Source organism: Neoarius graeffei, chromosome 20 (genome assembly GCF_027579695.1).
Source record: "Neoarius graeffei isolate fNeoGra1 chromosome 20, fNeoGra1.pri, whole genome shotgun sequence".
Taxonomy (NCBI): domain Eukaryota; kingdom Metazoa; phylum Chordata; class Actinopteri; order Siluriformes; family Ariidae; genus Neoarius; species Neoarius graeffei.
This window is the reverse complement of record NC_083588.1, coordinates 16113408-16128043: the sequence shown is the minus strand read 5'-3', so window position 1 is coordinate 16128043 and position 14636 is coordinate 16113408. Positions and strand designations below refer to the sequence as shown.

The following is a 14636-nucleotide window of genomic DNA, read 5'->3' as shown; positions in this document are numbered from 1 at the left end:
AATTATTGCTTGAGTATTATTTACCGATTAGAGCAAGTACATAGAAGCTGGCAATATTTAGGTTTAAAACAAGCACGACTTGAACATAAATTTTGCCCTCCTTCAGCAGTGCTAAGCCTGCCAAAGAAACTTTGCTTCAAACAGTGGTCAAGATGGCTGTGACTACTTGTGTGCAGTTTACACTTTTCAAAAAGGTGTTTAAGGTCCTGTAGCCCCATCGCTGTCCACAATATTTCGCTGCTGACATTCTGCAATAAAATACATTACTCACACCGCATCTACCAAGCCAGCTCCGTTTGTCATAACAAGAGTGGGAGAAACCGCAATTGTAAGCCCGTCCCCGATCACCTGCCTGCTGTTTAATGTTTAAATTGGGCTAGTCTGGTCCAAGCTCGAGGTGGCACGGTGGTGTAGTGGTTAGCGCTGTTGCCTCACAGCAAGAAGGTCCTGGGTTCGAGCCCCGTGGCCAGCGAGGGCCTTTCTGTGTGGAGTTTGCATGTTCTCCCCATGTCTGTGTGGGTTTCCTCCGGGTGCTCCGGTTTCCCCCACAGTCCAAAGACATGCAGGTTAGGTTAACTGGTGACTCTAAATTGACTGTGAATGGTTGTCTGTGTCTCTATGTGTCAGCCCTGTGATGACCTGGCGACTTGTCCAGGGTGTACCCCGCCTTTCGCCCGTAGTCAGCTGGGATAGGCTCCAGCTTGCCTGCGATCCTGTAGAACAGGATAAAGCGGCTACAGATAATGGATGGATGGTCCAAGCTCCTTTATTCTCTCTTTGTTTTCCAGTGTATGCCATATAAAAGGATGTTTCTGGAAAGAAATAACAGAATTTTCTTTCTCCGCGGGTCCATTTTGTGCCATTGTGTGAAAGCTCCTGTCTAACGAGCGGCAGTGAGCGACAGCCGCAAACATCAAGGTCCATTAAAAAAAAAAACTGTCCAATCACCTTTTAAAAAAAAAATACTTAAAAACAATTCCAACTGGCTGCTAATAAAAGAGGGCGGGACTGGGGCGCACTTTGCTGTGCTCCAGGCCAAATCTTGAAGCCGCCAATTAAAACAGCCTCAGGTCACCTGCTCTCCAAAAGTTTGTGTAGCCACATACAGACTCATTTGGTTGGCGCCCCGGTGGGCAGAAGTATACAGGAAGTGTAGGTGTTCACATAAAATTTAAATAAATACAGTTTAAAAATGGGTGAAAAATAATTTGATAGATACAGGATGAAGTAGGATGAGTCAACAATTTTGACTTAATAAATACTTTTGCTGAACTAATTTACATTTAATATCCTTTTATGTTTAATAACTTATTAGTTTTATTTTTTATTTCATTTCATAGATTTCAAGACTCTTATTTGTTTTTCATATGTGTAAGCTTCCAATGTATATAGATTTTATTATATAATTTTGATTTGTTTCTTTCATTAGTTTTCTTTCTTTTCTTTTCTTGATTTGTTTTCTTTCATTGGTTTCATCATCATTTTGTTTGCTTATGTATGTATACCTTAATTACAACTCTAGCATTCTCATATTTCATTTCATAGGTTTCAAGACTTTTAATTGTCTTCATATGTGTAAGCTTCCGATGCATATAGATACTTTATTATATAATTTTGATTTGTTTTTTCCATTAGTTAATTTTGTTTGCTTATGTACAGTGGTGCTTGAAAGTTTGTGAACCCTTTAGAATTTTCTATATTTCTGCATAAATATGACCTAAAACATCATCAGATTTTCACACAAGTTCTAAAAGTAGATAAAGAGAATCCAGTTAATAAAATGAGACAAAAATATTATACTTGGTCATTTATTTATTGAGGAAAATGATCCAATATTACATATCTGTGAGTGGCAAAAGTATGTGAACCTCTAGGATTAGCAGTTAATTTGAAGGTGAAATTAGAGTCAGGCGTTTTCAATCAATGGGATGACAATCAAGTATGAGTGGGCACCCTGTTTTATTTAAAGAACAGGGATCTATCAAAGTCTCATCTTCACAACACATGTTTGTGGAAGTGTATCATCGCACGAACAAAGGAGATTTCTGAGGACCTCAGAAAAAGTATTGTTGTTGATTATCAGGCTGGAAAAAGTTACAAAACCATCTCTAAAGAGTTTGGACTCCACCAATCCACAGTCAGACAGATTGTGCACAAATGGAGGAAATTCAAGACCATTGTTACCCTCCCCGGGAGTGGTCGACCAACAAAGATCACTCCAAGAGCAAGGCGTGTAATAGTCGACGAGGTCACAAAGGACCCCAGGGTAACTTCTAAGCAACTGAAGGCCTCTCTCACATTGGCTAATGTTAATATTCATGAGTCCACCATCAGGAGAACACTGAACAACAATGGTGTGCATGGCAGGGTTGCAAGGAGAAAGCCACTGCTCTCCAAAAAGAACATTGCTGCTCGTCTGCAGTTTGCTAAAGATCACGTGGACAAGCCAGAAGGCTATTGGAAAAATGTTCTGTGGATGGATGAGACCAAAATAGAACTTTTTGGTTTAAATGAGAAGTGTTATGTTTGGAGAAAGGAAAACACTGCATTCCAGCATAAGAACCTTATCCCATCTGTGAAACATGGTGGTGGTGGTATCATGGTTTGGACCTGTTTTGCTGCATCTGGGCCAGAACGGCTTGTCATCATTGATGGAACAATGAATTCTGAATTATACCAGCGAATTCTAAAGGAAAATATCAGGACATCTGTCCATGAACTGAACCTCAAGAGAAGGTGGGTCATGTAGCAAGACAATGATCCTAAGCACACAAGTTGTTCTACCAAAGAATGGTTAAAGAAGAATAAAGTTAATGTTTTGGAATGGCCAAGGCAAAGTCCTGACCTTAATCCAATGGAAATGTTGTGGGAGGACCTGAAGCAAGCAGTTCACGTAAGGAAACCCACCAACATCCCAGAGTTGAAGCTGTTCTGTACGGAGGAATGGGCTAAAATTCCTCCAAGCCGGTGTGCAGGACTGATCAACAGTTACCGGAAACGTTTAGTTGCAGTTATTGCTGCACAAGGGGGTCACACCAGATACTGAAAGCAAAGGTTCACACACTTTTGCCACTCACAGATATGTAATATTGGATCATTTTCCTCAATAAATAAATTACCAAGTATAATATTTTTGTCTCATTTGTTTAACTGGGTTCTCGTTACCTACTTTTAGGACTTGTGTGAAAATCTGATTATGTTTTAGGTCATATTTATGGAGAAATATAGAAAATTCTAAAGGGTTCACAAACTTTCAAGCACCACTGTATGTATACTTTAACTATAACGCTAGCATTCTTATATTTTTAAGTTTTGGAGGGAGACCCACAAAAAAAACATATAGGTTTCTGGCCTCCCCTGCATGTATTTTTTTTTAATTGCTATTATTATACGACATAATGTCCTTATACGCTATCGTTCAAAAGTTTGGGGTCACCCAGACAATTTTGTGTTTTCCATGAAAAGTCACACTTTTATTTACCACCATAAGTTGTAAAATGAATAGAAAATGTAGTCAAGACATTTTTCTGGCCATTTTGAGCATTTAATCGACCCCACAAATGTGATGCTCCAGAAACTCAATCTGCTCAAAGGAAGGTCAGTTTTATAGCTTCTCTAAAGAGCTAAACTGCTAACATGATTATACAAGGGTTTTCTAATCATCCATTAGCCTTCTGAGGCAATGAGCAAACACATTGTACCATTAGAACACTGGAGTGAGAGTTGCTGGAAATGGGCCTCTATACACCTATGGAGATATTGCACCAAAAACCAGACATTTGCAGCTAGAATAGTCATTTACCACATTAGCAATGTATAGAGTGTATTTCTGATTAGTTTAAAGTGATCTTCATTGAAAAGAACAGTGCTTTTCTTTCAAAAATAAGGACATTTCAAAGTGACCCCAAACTTTTGAACGGTAGTGTACATGCGAATAAACAATAACAATATCGCATCGTCTTTTTCATCTGGAGAATTTTTTCTCTGGCGGCAGAGTTTTCCATTCCTAGATCATACTTTATCGATTCAACTTTCTTCAGTACAGGCAGATCAAACCCTACCAGTCTCGAGACCACTTTTTGAAGGTCTTGGGCTTGTCTCAGAATTGACCACATTTTTACTCGGTCTTGTCTCAGTCTCAGACATAAAGGACTCAGGATTTTATTTCAAGATTGGCCAAGATCACAACTGCAGGGATAGCATTAAATTGCCTGTGTACTGTCTGATTTATCTATTAATACAAAGTAAGGTTAACATGGGGCAGACCCAAGGGCAGAGGAATGGAAAAGACCTAGGGGCCCTCCTTGCATGCGATGGATAGACACAGTTTCCAGGGTTCTAGAGCAATGTGATGTGTCCCTGACTGATGCATAAATTCTTGCACAGAACAGAATAGAATGGAGAGGACTTACTAACATGGTTGGCTCTACGCAACATCTGGTGAATGAATGAATGAATGAATGAATGAAAACATGGGGCAGCCATATGGCCTGAGGTTGGGTTGAAGTGCCCTTCAGCAAGGGCACCTAACCCACAACTTCTCCCTGGGTGCTGTAGCATAGCTGCCCACTGCTCTGGGTATGTGTGTGCTCATTGCTCACTGCTTCAGATGGGTTAAATGCAGAGCTTAAATTTCACTGTGTGCTTAAGTCCGTGCTTGAGTGTACATGTGACAAATAAAGGCTTCTTGGCTTCTTAATATTACTGTGACTGGAAGTAAAATTTCCTGCTTCAAATGCAACCAATAACATGACTCGTTGCTAATTTGTTACTGTTAAAGGCTGTCAACCCTCCCCACCCTCCTTCACACACCCTGGTCTAGTTCTAGTCTTGACTCGGCCTCGGCCTGTCTTAGTCTTGGTCTTGACTTAGTCCCAACCCTTCAAAGTCTTCGTCTTGTCTTGGTCTCGATGCACTCTGTTCTCGGTTTAGGTGGTCTTGACTACAGAACTACAACTATGATTCTAATTCCAAGAACCAAACCAAACCAATCACATACAGTTACTGGTTAAAATGTTGAAAATTAATCGAAATTAGAAACTACTCATAAATTGGGTCTTGGGAAAACAGTGTTAAATAAACATTAAAGCCATCCTTATTTAAAACCAAATGATGAATTGCAAATGTAAGCACAAACTTGAACAGACACTGTTGCAAGACATAAATGTTTTTGTATGGAGAAATGTTATTTAGTGGTACTTAATAGGCTGTAAGAATGTTTAACCTGCATGTTTCCTCATTTAAAACAAGTTTCAAATGTTGTGTTATAGGTCATGTATATTCTTCCACATATTACAGTGGTGCTTGAAAGTTTGTGAACCCTTTAGAATTTTCTATATTCCTGCATAAATATGACCTAATACATCACCACATTTTCACACAAGTCCTAAAAGTAGATAAAGAGAACCCAGTTAAACAAATGAGACAAAAATATTATACTTGGTCATTTATTTAATGAGGAAAATGATCCAATATTACATATCTGTGAATGGCAAAGGTTAAGCAAAGGTTCACATACTTTTGCCACTCACAGATATGTAATATTGGATCATTTTCCTCAATAAATAAATGACCAAGTATAATATCTTTGTCTTATTTGTTTAACTGGGCTCTCTTTATCTACTTTTAGGACTTGTGTGAAAATCTGATGATGTTTCAAGTTATATTTATGCAGAAATATAGAAAATTCTAAAGGGTTTGCAAACTTTCAAGCACCACTGTATCTTTCAGCCCGTATTACCTCAGTTTTGTGGTAAACAGTAACAGTTCTGTCCTTCATGATTATTTACACCTAACTGTATGTAACACGGTGGTGCAGTGGTTAGTACTGTTGCCTCACAGCAAGAAGGTTCTGGGTTCAAATCTTGTGGCTGCCTGGGGCCTTTCTGTGCAGAGTTTGTGTGTCCTCCCTGTGCCTACATGGGCTTGATCTGGGTGCTCTGGTTTCCTCCCACAGTCCAAAGACATGTGGATTAGATCAACTGGCTACTCTAAATTGCCCTGGTGACCCTGAGAGAGAGAAGCAAAATAGAAAATGGATGGGTGGCCAACTGTAAAATGAGATAAATTGCATCATTTTATAGCAGTGAAATGGAAGTTTTGTTTTTTTTTACATCAGATTGTGGTTGGTATATGTTTGAAGAGAAACACAAAGTAAATAAAAATGTTGGTTGGTATAAGGCAGCTCAGTGGTGTAGTGGTTAGCACTGTTGCCTCACAACCAGAAGGTTCTGGGTTTGAGCCCAGTGGCCAACGGGGGCCTTTCTGTGCGGAGTTTGCATGTTCTCCCCGTGTCTGTGTGGGTTTCCTCCGGATGCTCCGGTTTCCCCCACAGTCCAACGACATGCAGGTTAGGCTAATTGGTGGCTCTAAATTGACCGTAGGTGTGAATGTGAATGGTTGTTTGTCTCTGTGTGTCAGCCCTGCAATGACCTGGTGACTTGTCCAGCCGGGATAGGCTCCAGCTTGCCCGCAACCCTGTGCAGGATAAGTGAATAATGGATGGATGGATGGATGGATGGTATAGACCATTTGCACATGATGTCACATGTCCCATGACCCTCTCTGATTTAGCTGTGTCCACCATCTTTGTGGAATAACACACGCGTAGCAACAAGTAACTTAATACTAACTGCGCAAATTTGCGGTATTTCTCGGCTGCTCAAACAATTCTGCTAAGGCTGGAGTCAGATTGTTTAGTTTACCTACTGTTAAAATGCGAGAAAGACCCCAAATAGAAGCTCTAACCCGTAGACGACAGACACAGAGGCTTGCAAATCTGAACAGATCGGACATAAAAGAGACCAGCTACAAATATGTCCGAGTATGTGCAGATAATTTCATAAAGGGTAAGTTTATATTTCTACAGTTTATGTGAACCATAGACAAAATATATATAAAGATGCAACATAGTGTAAGTGATATACATGTAAACACGACTCCAATTTATATTGCAGTTACAAATGCATAGCACAAAGCCCCAGTAAAATGTAGGTAGCTGAGCTCGATAAAATGTTGCCTTAGAAAACATCGATAATTCGGTTTTGGGGTTTTTTTTGTTGGGGGGGGGTTGTGTAACATTTGCCCACATCAGGAACCTACTAGATTCTTACAGTAAACTTGCGCTAAGCTTTTGTATGCTTTCATCTGCTTCCCAATGACAAAGCTAGTAGTTAAAGGGGAACTGAAGTCATTTTTTTTTAAAGCTATTTTTTGGGCTTTTTCTCACCTTTATTATTGGATAGGACAGTGTAGAGACAGGAAATAAGCAGGAGAGAGAGACGGGGAGGGATCGGGAAATGACCTCGGGCCAGAATCGAACCCAGATCCCCGGATTTATGGTATGGCGCCTTATCCACCTGAGCCATGACGCCCCCGAAGTCATTTTTAAACTTGCTTTATTTCTTAATTAACGTGTTATTCAATTACGTTTTCGGTTTTAGTAACCTTATATCGTGACTCGTATTGGCAACTAATTGCAATTAAATATTATACTTATCGGCCTATTCGGTTTTTAGCCGTGTTGAATTTAGTTCGTTTGGTCCACGGCAGGCGTCGCTTATCCACACAATCTTCACGAGACTTGTGCAAGATTTCGAAGCGTGAAGCATCAGTGCTGCCATTTTGAAAACCGTTTTCCAAATGAAATATTGCACAAAAACGAGTTTCAATGACGATTACTGCCTACTTTTTTTTTCAAACTTTCCTGATTGCTATCAAAACAAACAAAACTTCCAGCTTGATTACATCAGCATTCGAAAGAGGACGCGTCCGTCTTTTGAAAACGTTGGCAGATGTTGCCCTGCGTCTGAAATCGCTCCCTACTCACTATATAGGGCATGAAATAGTGGGGACACCATTTTGTAGTGCTGTCTGAAACTAGGGATGTCCCGATCCGATCACGTGATCGGAAATCGGGCCCGATCACATGGTTTCAGACTCGATCGGAATCGGGCATTGCCTCCCGATCAGAGATCGGATATATATCTATATAATATATTCTCATTTTTAACACATCAATAGCTATGCGTTGGCACAGAGTGAGACCAGATCTCTTGTCTCAACACAGCAACATCAACGCGTGCGGCATGACATCACTTTGTAGCGGAGACGCTATTGGTTATTGGCTGCCTGTTGCCGGCAAAGTTGAACACGGAAGCAGTTCGAAGCGGAAAGCAAAGCATGAGATCATTTTTTTTTCGTTGGATGACAAAAGAAACGGGCTCAAACCTGAAAGGGTAGAAATGCTTGTTTTCATCAAGAAAAACGTTCATTTCCTTAATTGAAATTACTGTACACCACTGTGAGATGCGTTCTTAAAAGCAAATTACCGGCACTGTGGCACTTTATTTTTTTTATTTGTTTACATTCCTGCCAGGTATTTTAAGGCTATTTTTTTAATTTGTTATTTATTGTTCAAACTGCCTCACGTAAGTGCTCTGTTTGCTAACGGAGTTGTTGGATGTTAAAATAAGGTGTTAAATAAAAAATGAGGAACATCCTGGATCCATTTCTTTCCTCGTCTTTATTATTTTTTATGGATTATAAGAAGTATCGGATCGGGACTCGGTATCGGCAGATACTCAAAATCAAATGATCGGTATCGGATCGGAGGGCAAAAAAACCTGATCGGGACATCCCTATCTGAAACCTTAGTGAGGATTTACACCCTATATAGTACATGCACTCAAAGTATCCCACAATGCATCACGAAAAGTAGTGTACAACCGATGGTCACTAACCAAAGCAATATATCCCATCATGCATTGCGGTCGCACTGAAAGAAATAAAATTAACAGTCTCACATTTGATTTAATAAAAGGCAGCGGCAAAGAAGAAAGTATTCAGCCTTGATTTAAAAAAAAGTGAAAGATGCAGGTACTTTGTATTGATTAATGTGGGAAATGCACTCAGTATAATATGGATTTATTACAAAAATACATGCATGTGTTTATTATATTGAAAACCCACCAACCGGCTGATCTGGCACGTTTTAATTGTGCGACAGTAACAGCATAAATACCAGCGCGACGGAGTAGTGTCCGAAAGCGTTTTTTCATTTTACCGATGAGCTCACTATGTAGTCCTCTATATAGTAATTCCCTATATAGTGAGTAGTGAACAAGTGAGCGATTTTGGATACAGGGTTGGTCACTTTGACTAACGCTGTACGTTTTACTTCCGTCCTACAATGTCTCGCACAGGTCTCGACGAATCTCGTTTACGGCCATTGCTTTGACATATGGACTGATATATTACATAGCATATTTCAAACACTCATATCTTGCTATAGCAGTGACAAAATAGTGATCAAAAATACATTCCTATATTTAATAAAATGAGAAATAGAATTTTGATTTTAAAAAATCTGCCTTCTTTACCAGGTAATTCATGATGTCTGTGTCGTTCACACTCGGCCACACCCGTACATCGTCTTCATACTCTACAACATTGCTGTACAGATCCACCCCTGAGCATTATTTTATCTTTTCACTGTATCTGGCCTTGTCACGATTACTCAATTCGCAGAGGTGGACAGTAACAAAGTACATTTACTTGAGTACTGTACTTAAGTGCACTTTTTGAGTATCTGTACTTTACTTGAGTATTATTTTTTTTGGAAACTTACGACTTTAACTTCACTACATTTGAAAGGCAAAGATCGTACTTTTCACTCCATTACATTTCTATCAAGGTCCTCGTTACTCACTACTATGACGCAGCTTTGAAAGTGGATGTTTTTTCTTTTCTAAAATGTGATTGTTTTTTTTCGCAGGTGACACTGAGACAGCCGATCAGTCATCACTGGGCTCACGTCACATCCATAGACTGTATAAAATCAAGTTCAACGATTTCGCCGCAGCATTATTTGAACATGATCAGTTGATGGCAGAATGAAAGGAGACGGTTTTTCTGGGGAATGCATGCACCCATGGCCCATGAACCCATACTTCAGTTTTCTGAAAGGATTAAAGATCTGTTTCGTTGAAAATGTTTGCTTTGTTTGCCTAAAACAAACTATATCACAGCCTACAAAAACTCGCCGTCCAACCTGCGGAAGCATATTGAGGTATATAAACGTTTTATTCCAAAAGAAAGCTTGCAACGAAGTTGTCTGTGCTTTTAGAGCTAGCGATAACGTTGCAATAGCTATGCAGTCTGGTTAGTCAAATGAATTTCTATGGATTTGCCCAACAAGTTGCCATAGCCTTGTCCACGGCTAACGTTAACACATGGCTAGTTAGCTTGGACGCTATTAGTTAGCATGTAAAACTGGAGTTATGCTAACATGAATAACGTTAACTTATCTGAAGTCCTTTCAGAAATGTTTTAGCATAATCTTGCCAAAATTTTTTTAGAAATCTTTCTTTTCTAGTAACGTTAGCTACCCAATAGGATTTTGAGTTTGAAAAGCGTTTGCTAGCATGCCAGGTGGTGTTTCACTGACTAGCTAGCTTAATGTTAAACCACCATGATGGCACAGCATGCGTTCATTTTGTGAATCCAGTCAGTTGCTTCAGAGGCCTTAGGTTTTGTAAGCGTTATGGCAATAGTACAACAACGCATTGACAGAAAATGTACTTTTAATACTTAAGTATTTTTAAAAGCAAGTACTTGAACTTAAGTAAAAATTTGACTGGACAACTTTCACTTGTATCGGCGTAATATTTGACCAGCGGGATCTGTACTTTGACTTAAGTAATGAAGTTGGATACTTTGTCCACCTCTGTCAATTCGTGATCCATCCATTATCTGTAGCCGCTTATCCTGTTCTACAGGGTCGCAGGCAAGCTGGAGCCTATACCATCTGACTATGGGCGAGAGGCAGGGTACACCCTGGACAAGTCTGACACAGAGACAAACAACCATTCACACTCACATTCATGCCTACGGTCAATTCAGAGCCACCAATTAACCTAACCTTTGGACTGTTGGGGAAACCGGAGCATGCGGCGGAAACCCACGCAGACAAGGTGAGAAACATGCAAACTCTACACAGAAAGGCCCTCGAACCCAGGATCTTCTTGCTGTGAGGCAACAGTGCTAACCACTACACCTGAATTCGTGATATACTTGCGAAAAATTACAGCTCGTTAATGTACTCTCCTCGGTTGCTATACCACACAAGAAAATCAGAGAGCATTATGGGAGATTTAAGTGCAAATGTGATAAGCTAGTATCAGCTTGTGACAAATTGCGAACGTCATTTGCGAGAGAGTTTCAAAAGTGTCTTGAAACATTTGCAGGGCTTCTCAATTTCCTCGCATGAGTTGTAAAGTGTCGCTCCTTCGTCGCTGAAATTTTGAGCATGTTCAAAAAATTTGCGCGACAAAATTTCTCTCAAAATAGCTGCAAAGCGGTCGTGAACCCTTCTCAAGTCGGTTTCCGTGAGGCTTCCTCTACTGCCCCTTTTCCACCAAAGCAGTTCCAGGGCTGGTTCAGGGCCAGTGCTTAGTTTGGAACTGGGTTTTCTGTTTCCACTGACAAAGAACTGGCTCTGGGGCCAGAAAAACCGGTTCCAGGCTAGCACCAACTCTCTGCTGGGCCAGAGGAAAGAACCGCTTACGTCAGCGGGGGGGGGCGGAGTTGTTAAGACCAACAACAATAACAAGACCACGAAAGATCGCCATTTTTAAGCGACAAGAAGCAGCAGCTGTACAAACGCGAAGTCATCCATTATTATTATTGTTGTTGCTGCTGTTGCTGCTGCTTATTCCGTGTTGTTTTTGTTTCGATATTCGCGCCAAGGTTTATGCAAACGTAGCGACATAACTGACGTATACAGCGATGTAATGACGTATACAACGACGTAACTGACGTATACAGCGACGTAATGACGTGGCTTCCCTCAGCACCGCGAGCGATGGAAAAGCAAACTGGTTCTCAGCTGGCTCGCAAGTTGAACAAGTTGTGAACCAGCACCAGCACTGGCCCCGAACCAGCCCTGGAACTGATTTGGTGGAAAAGAGGCATACTTCTGTGCCTGCCGACAGGAAGCCGGGCTGCGACAGCCTGCGATTAGTTGGAGACACAACAATTGCGGTAAAATACGCGAATATCAATTCCAAGTGAAAATTGTTGCTAATTCGCATATTTTATCGCAATTGTTGTGTCTCCAACTAGTCGCAGCCCAGTGAGATACTACCCATACAGAGAAAATCCTGTTTATCTAAAGAAAGAAAGAAAACACAACTTTTCTCATCACACACTTGTGAAATTTCCTCTCTGCATTTAACCCATCTGAACCAGTGAACACACACACATACCCAGAGCAGTGGGCAGCCATACTAACAGCGCCCGGGGAGCAATCAGGAGTTAGGTGCCTCGCTCAAGGCCGTCCCATATTAACCTAACCGCATGTCTTTGAACTGTGGAGGAAACCCACGCAGACACGGGGAGAACATGCAAACTCCATACAGAAAGGCCCTTGCCAGCCGCTGGGTTCGAACCCAGAACCTTCTTGCTGTGAGGCGACCGTGCCACCCATCTACGGAAAGTTGGCAGGTGAAACAGTAAAGCAGGATATAACCTGAAACCTCAACAGTTTCACATCACTAAAACATTAGAACTGAATTATTCAGAAATCTGCCCTGGTGTTTAGAAGTTAAACATGCTTCTGTTGTTACCCAAAATAGCTTAGGTTTGACTACAACCACACCACTGCTTGAAACAGATGACCTGTTGGATCGACCCAGTTTTTAAATGACAGGCAGCTATTTTAGTGGCTTCATTAATTAATGAAATTTCTGCTGATCCATGATGTAGCTCAGTTCTGCAATGGGAGCAAATGCGAAAGCTTGTCCTTGCGTTCGAGTCCCAGCTTGGCTCACCTCGTCCGGGTCACTGCGGTCGAGTCCCCATGCCGCGAGCCCGTTGCGAAGTTCATTGATGTCGATCTTGCCGTCTTTATTGACATCAAGCTGCTCGAACAGTTCAGTCCATCGTTTCTCCAGCTCAGATTCTGGAGCGCCTTGATCTTGACAGCGAGCCCGGATCCAGACAAAGGGCAGCCGGGTCCTCCGAGCTTCTCCCATCTGAACTTTTTCCTCAAGTATAACAGGTTCAGAGAAATCTTGCTTGCATGCACTAATCCCAACTGGCTGTTGTCCCACCCCGGCTCAAAGACGACGAAATGCCTGATGCACCTGTATTCCTTGGAAGTGCAAGAACTGGGCTCGAACGCACAACCACCGAGCAAATGCGCAGCACAGCTCCCTTTAACTCTGCTCCGATTACACGCGCTTTAATCCTCCAGTGCGCACTCACTCACTCACTCACTCACTGTAATATTAATCCCACGGCTACTGCACTGGGTCTGTGAGCCAGTGACGCGTAATTCCATCAATTCTCCTCAAATATTCTCCTAAAGACGCTGCTCGTGAGTTTACTGCATCATAGCTTCGCGACAGAAGGGTGTGCGATCGCTGCATCATTTCCAGCCGAGTCGGATGAGCCGACTCAACCATCACTGACTGGACAGGAGGATGAGGATGAGGAGGATGAGATAACAAGATAAAACATCTGCATAACAAGATAAAACATCTGCTTCTCTTAAGAGAAGCAGATGTTTTATCTTGTTATCTCATCCTCCTCATCATCCTCCCTCTGTCTTGCGCAGTGAACTGCAGCTCAGAGTCGGTATAAAACACATTTCCTTATTTACAAAACCACAATGAGATTTTATTACAAAAAAGTGATGGTCATTTTTTTGGTGTCCAAAAACATAAACTAGGCTATTCCTTGATATGAAGTACCCTAGAGCAGGGGTTCGGCTTTAAAGCTAGACTGCCTTTTAGATTTTTCAAGAGTAGGTCTCATCTCATCTCATCTCATCTCATCTCATTATCTCTCGCCGCTTTATCCTGTTCTACAGGGTCGCAGGCAAGCTGGAGCCTATCCCAGCTGACTACGGGTGAAAGGCGGGGTACACCCTGCTTGGACAAGTCGCCAGGTCATCACAGGGCTGACACATAGACACACAACCATTCACACTCACATTCACACCTACGGTCAATTTAGAGTCACCAGTTAACCTAACCTGCATGTCTTTGGACTGTGGGGGAAACTGGAGCACCCGGAGGAAACCCACGTGGACACGGGGAGAACATGCAAACTCCACACAGAAAGGCCCTCGCCGGCCACAGGGCTCGAACCCGGACCTTCTTGCTGTGAGGCGACAGCACTAACCACTACACCACCGTGCCGCCCAAGAGTAGGTCGTGAAAAGAATTTTCCCCGACACCTAGCTATTTTTGTTTAGTGGACCGAAAGCGACTGAAGTCGAATCACATGCTTCCAATTTTTTTTTAATGGAACGATTATGAATTTAGGGCCACGTGACTCGAAGGGTAGTATCTGACTGGGCTGCGACAGCCCACGACTAGTTGGAGACACAACATTTGCGATAAAATATGCGAATTAGTGACAATTTTCACTTGGAATCACACTGAATTGATATTCACATATTTTACCACAATTGTTGTGTCTCCCTCCAATTAGTCGCAGGCTGTCGCAGGGAAGTAGAGGAAGCCTCATGGAAACTGACTTGAAAAGGGTTCGCGACGGCTTTGCGGCTATTTTGAGATAAATTTTGTCACGCAAATTTTTTGAACATGTTCAAAATTTCAGCGACGAAG

General features: G+C 41.6%; 1 protein-coding gene across 3 annotated transcripts in view; it reads right to left on the bottom strand.

Annotated features, from left to right (window-relative positions):
- Positions 1 to 14636, bottom strand: part of slc25a23b (solute carrier family 25 member 23b) — a 98262-nt gene that overhangs the window by 50854 nt on the left and 32772 nt on the right. Inside the window, exon 1 of one of the 3 annotated variants that reach the window (XM_060901331.1) lies at positions 12831 to 13034. The exons of 1 other annotated variant lie outside the window; for it this stretch is intronic. In XM_060901331.1, coding sequence (XP_060757314.1) covers positions 12831 to 13034 — 204 coding nt within the window. Of the gene's footprint in view, positions 1 to 12830; positions 13035 to 14636 lie in introns of those variants that run through there. One more of the 3 variants, XM_060901332.1, reaches the window with a different exon arrangement.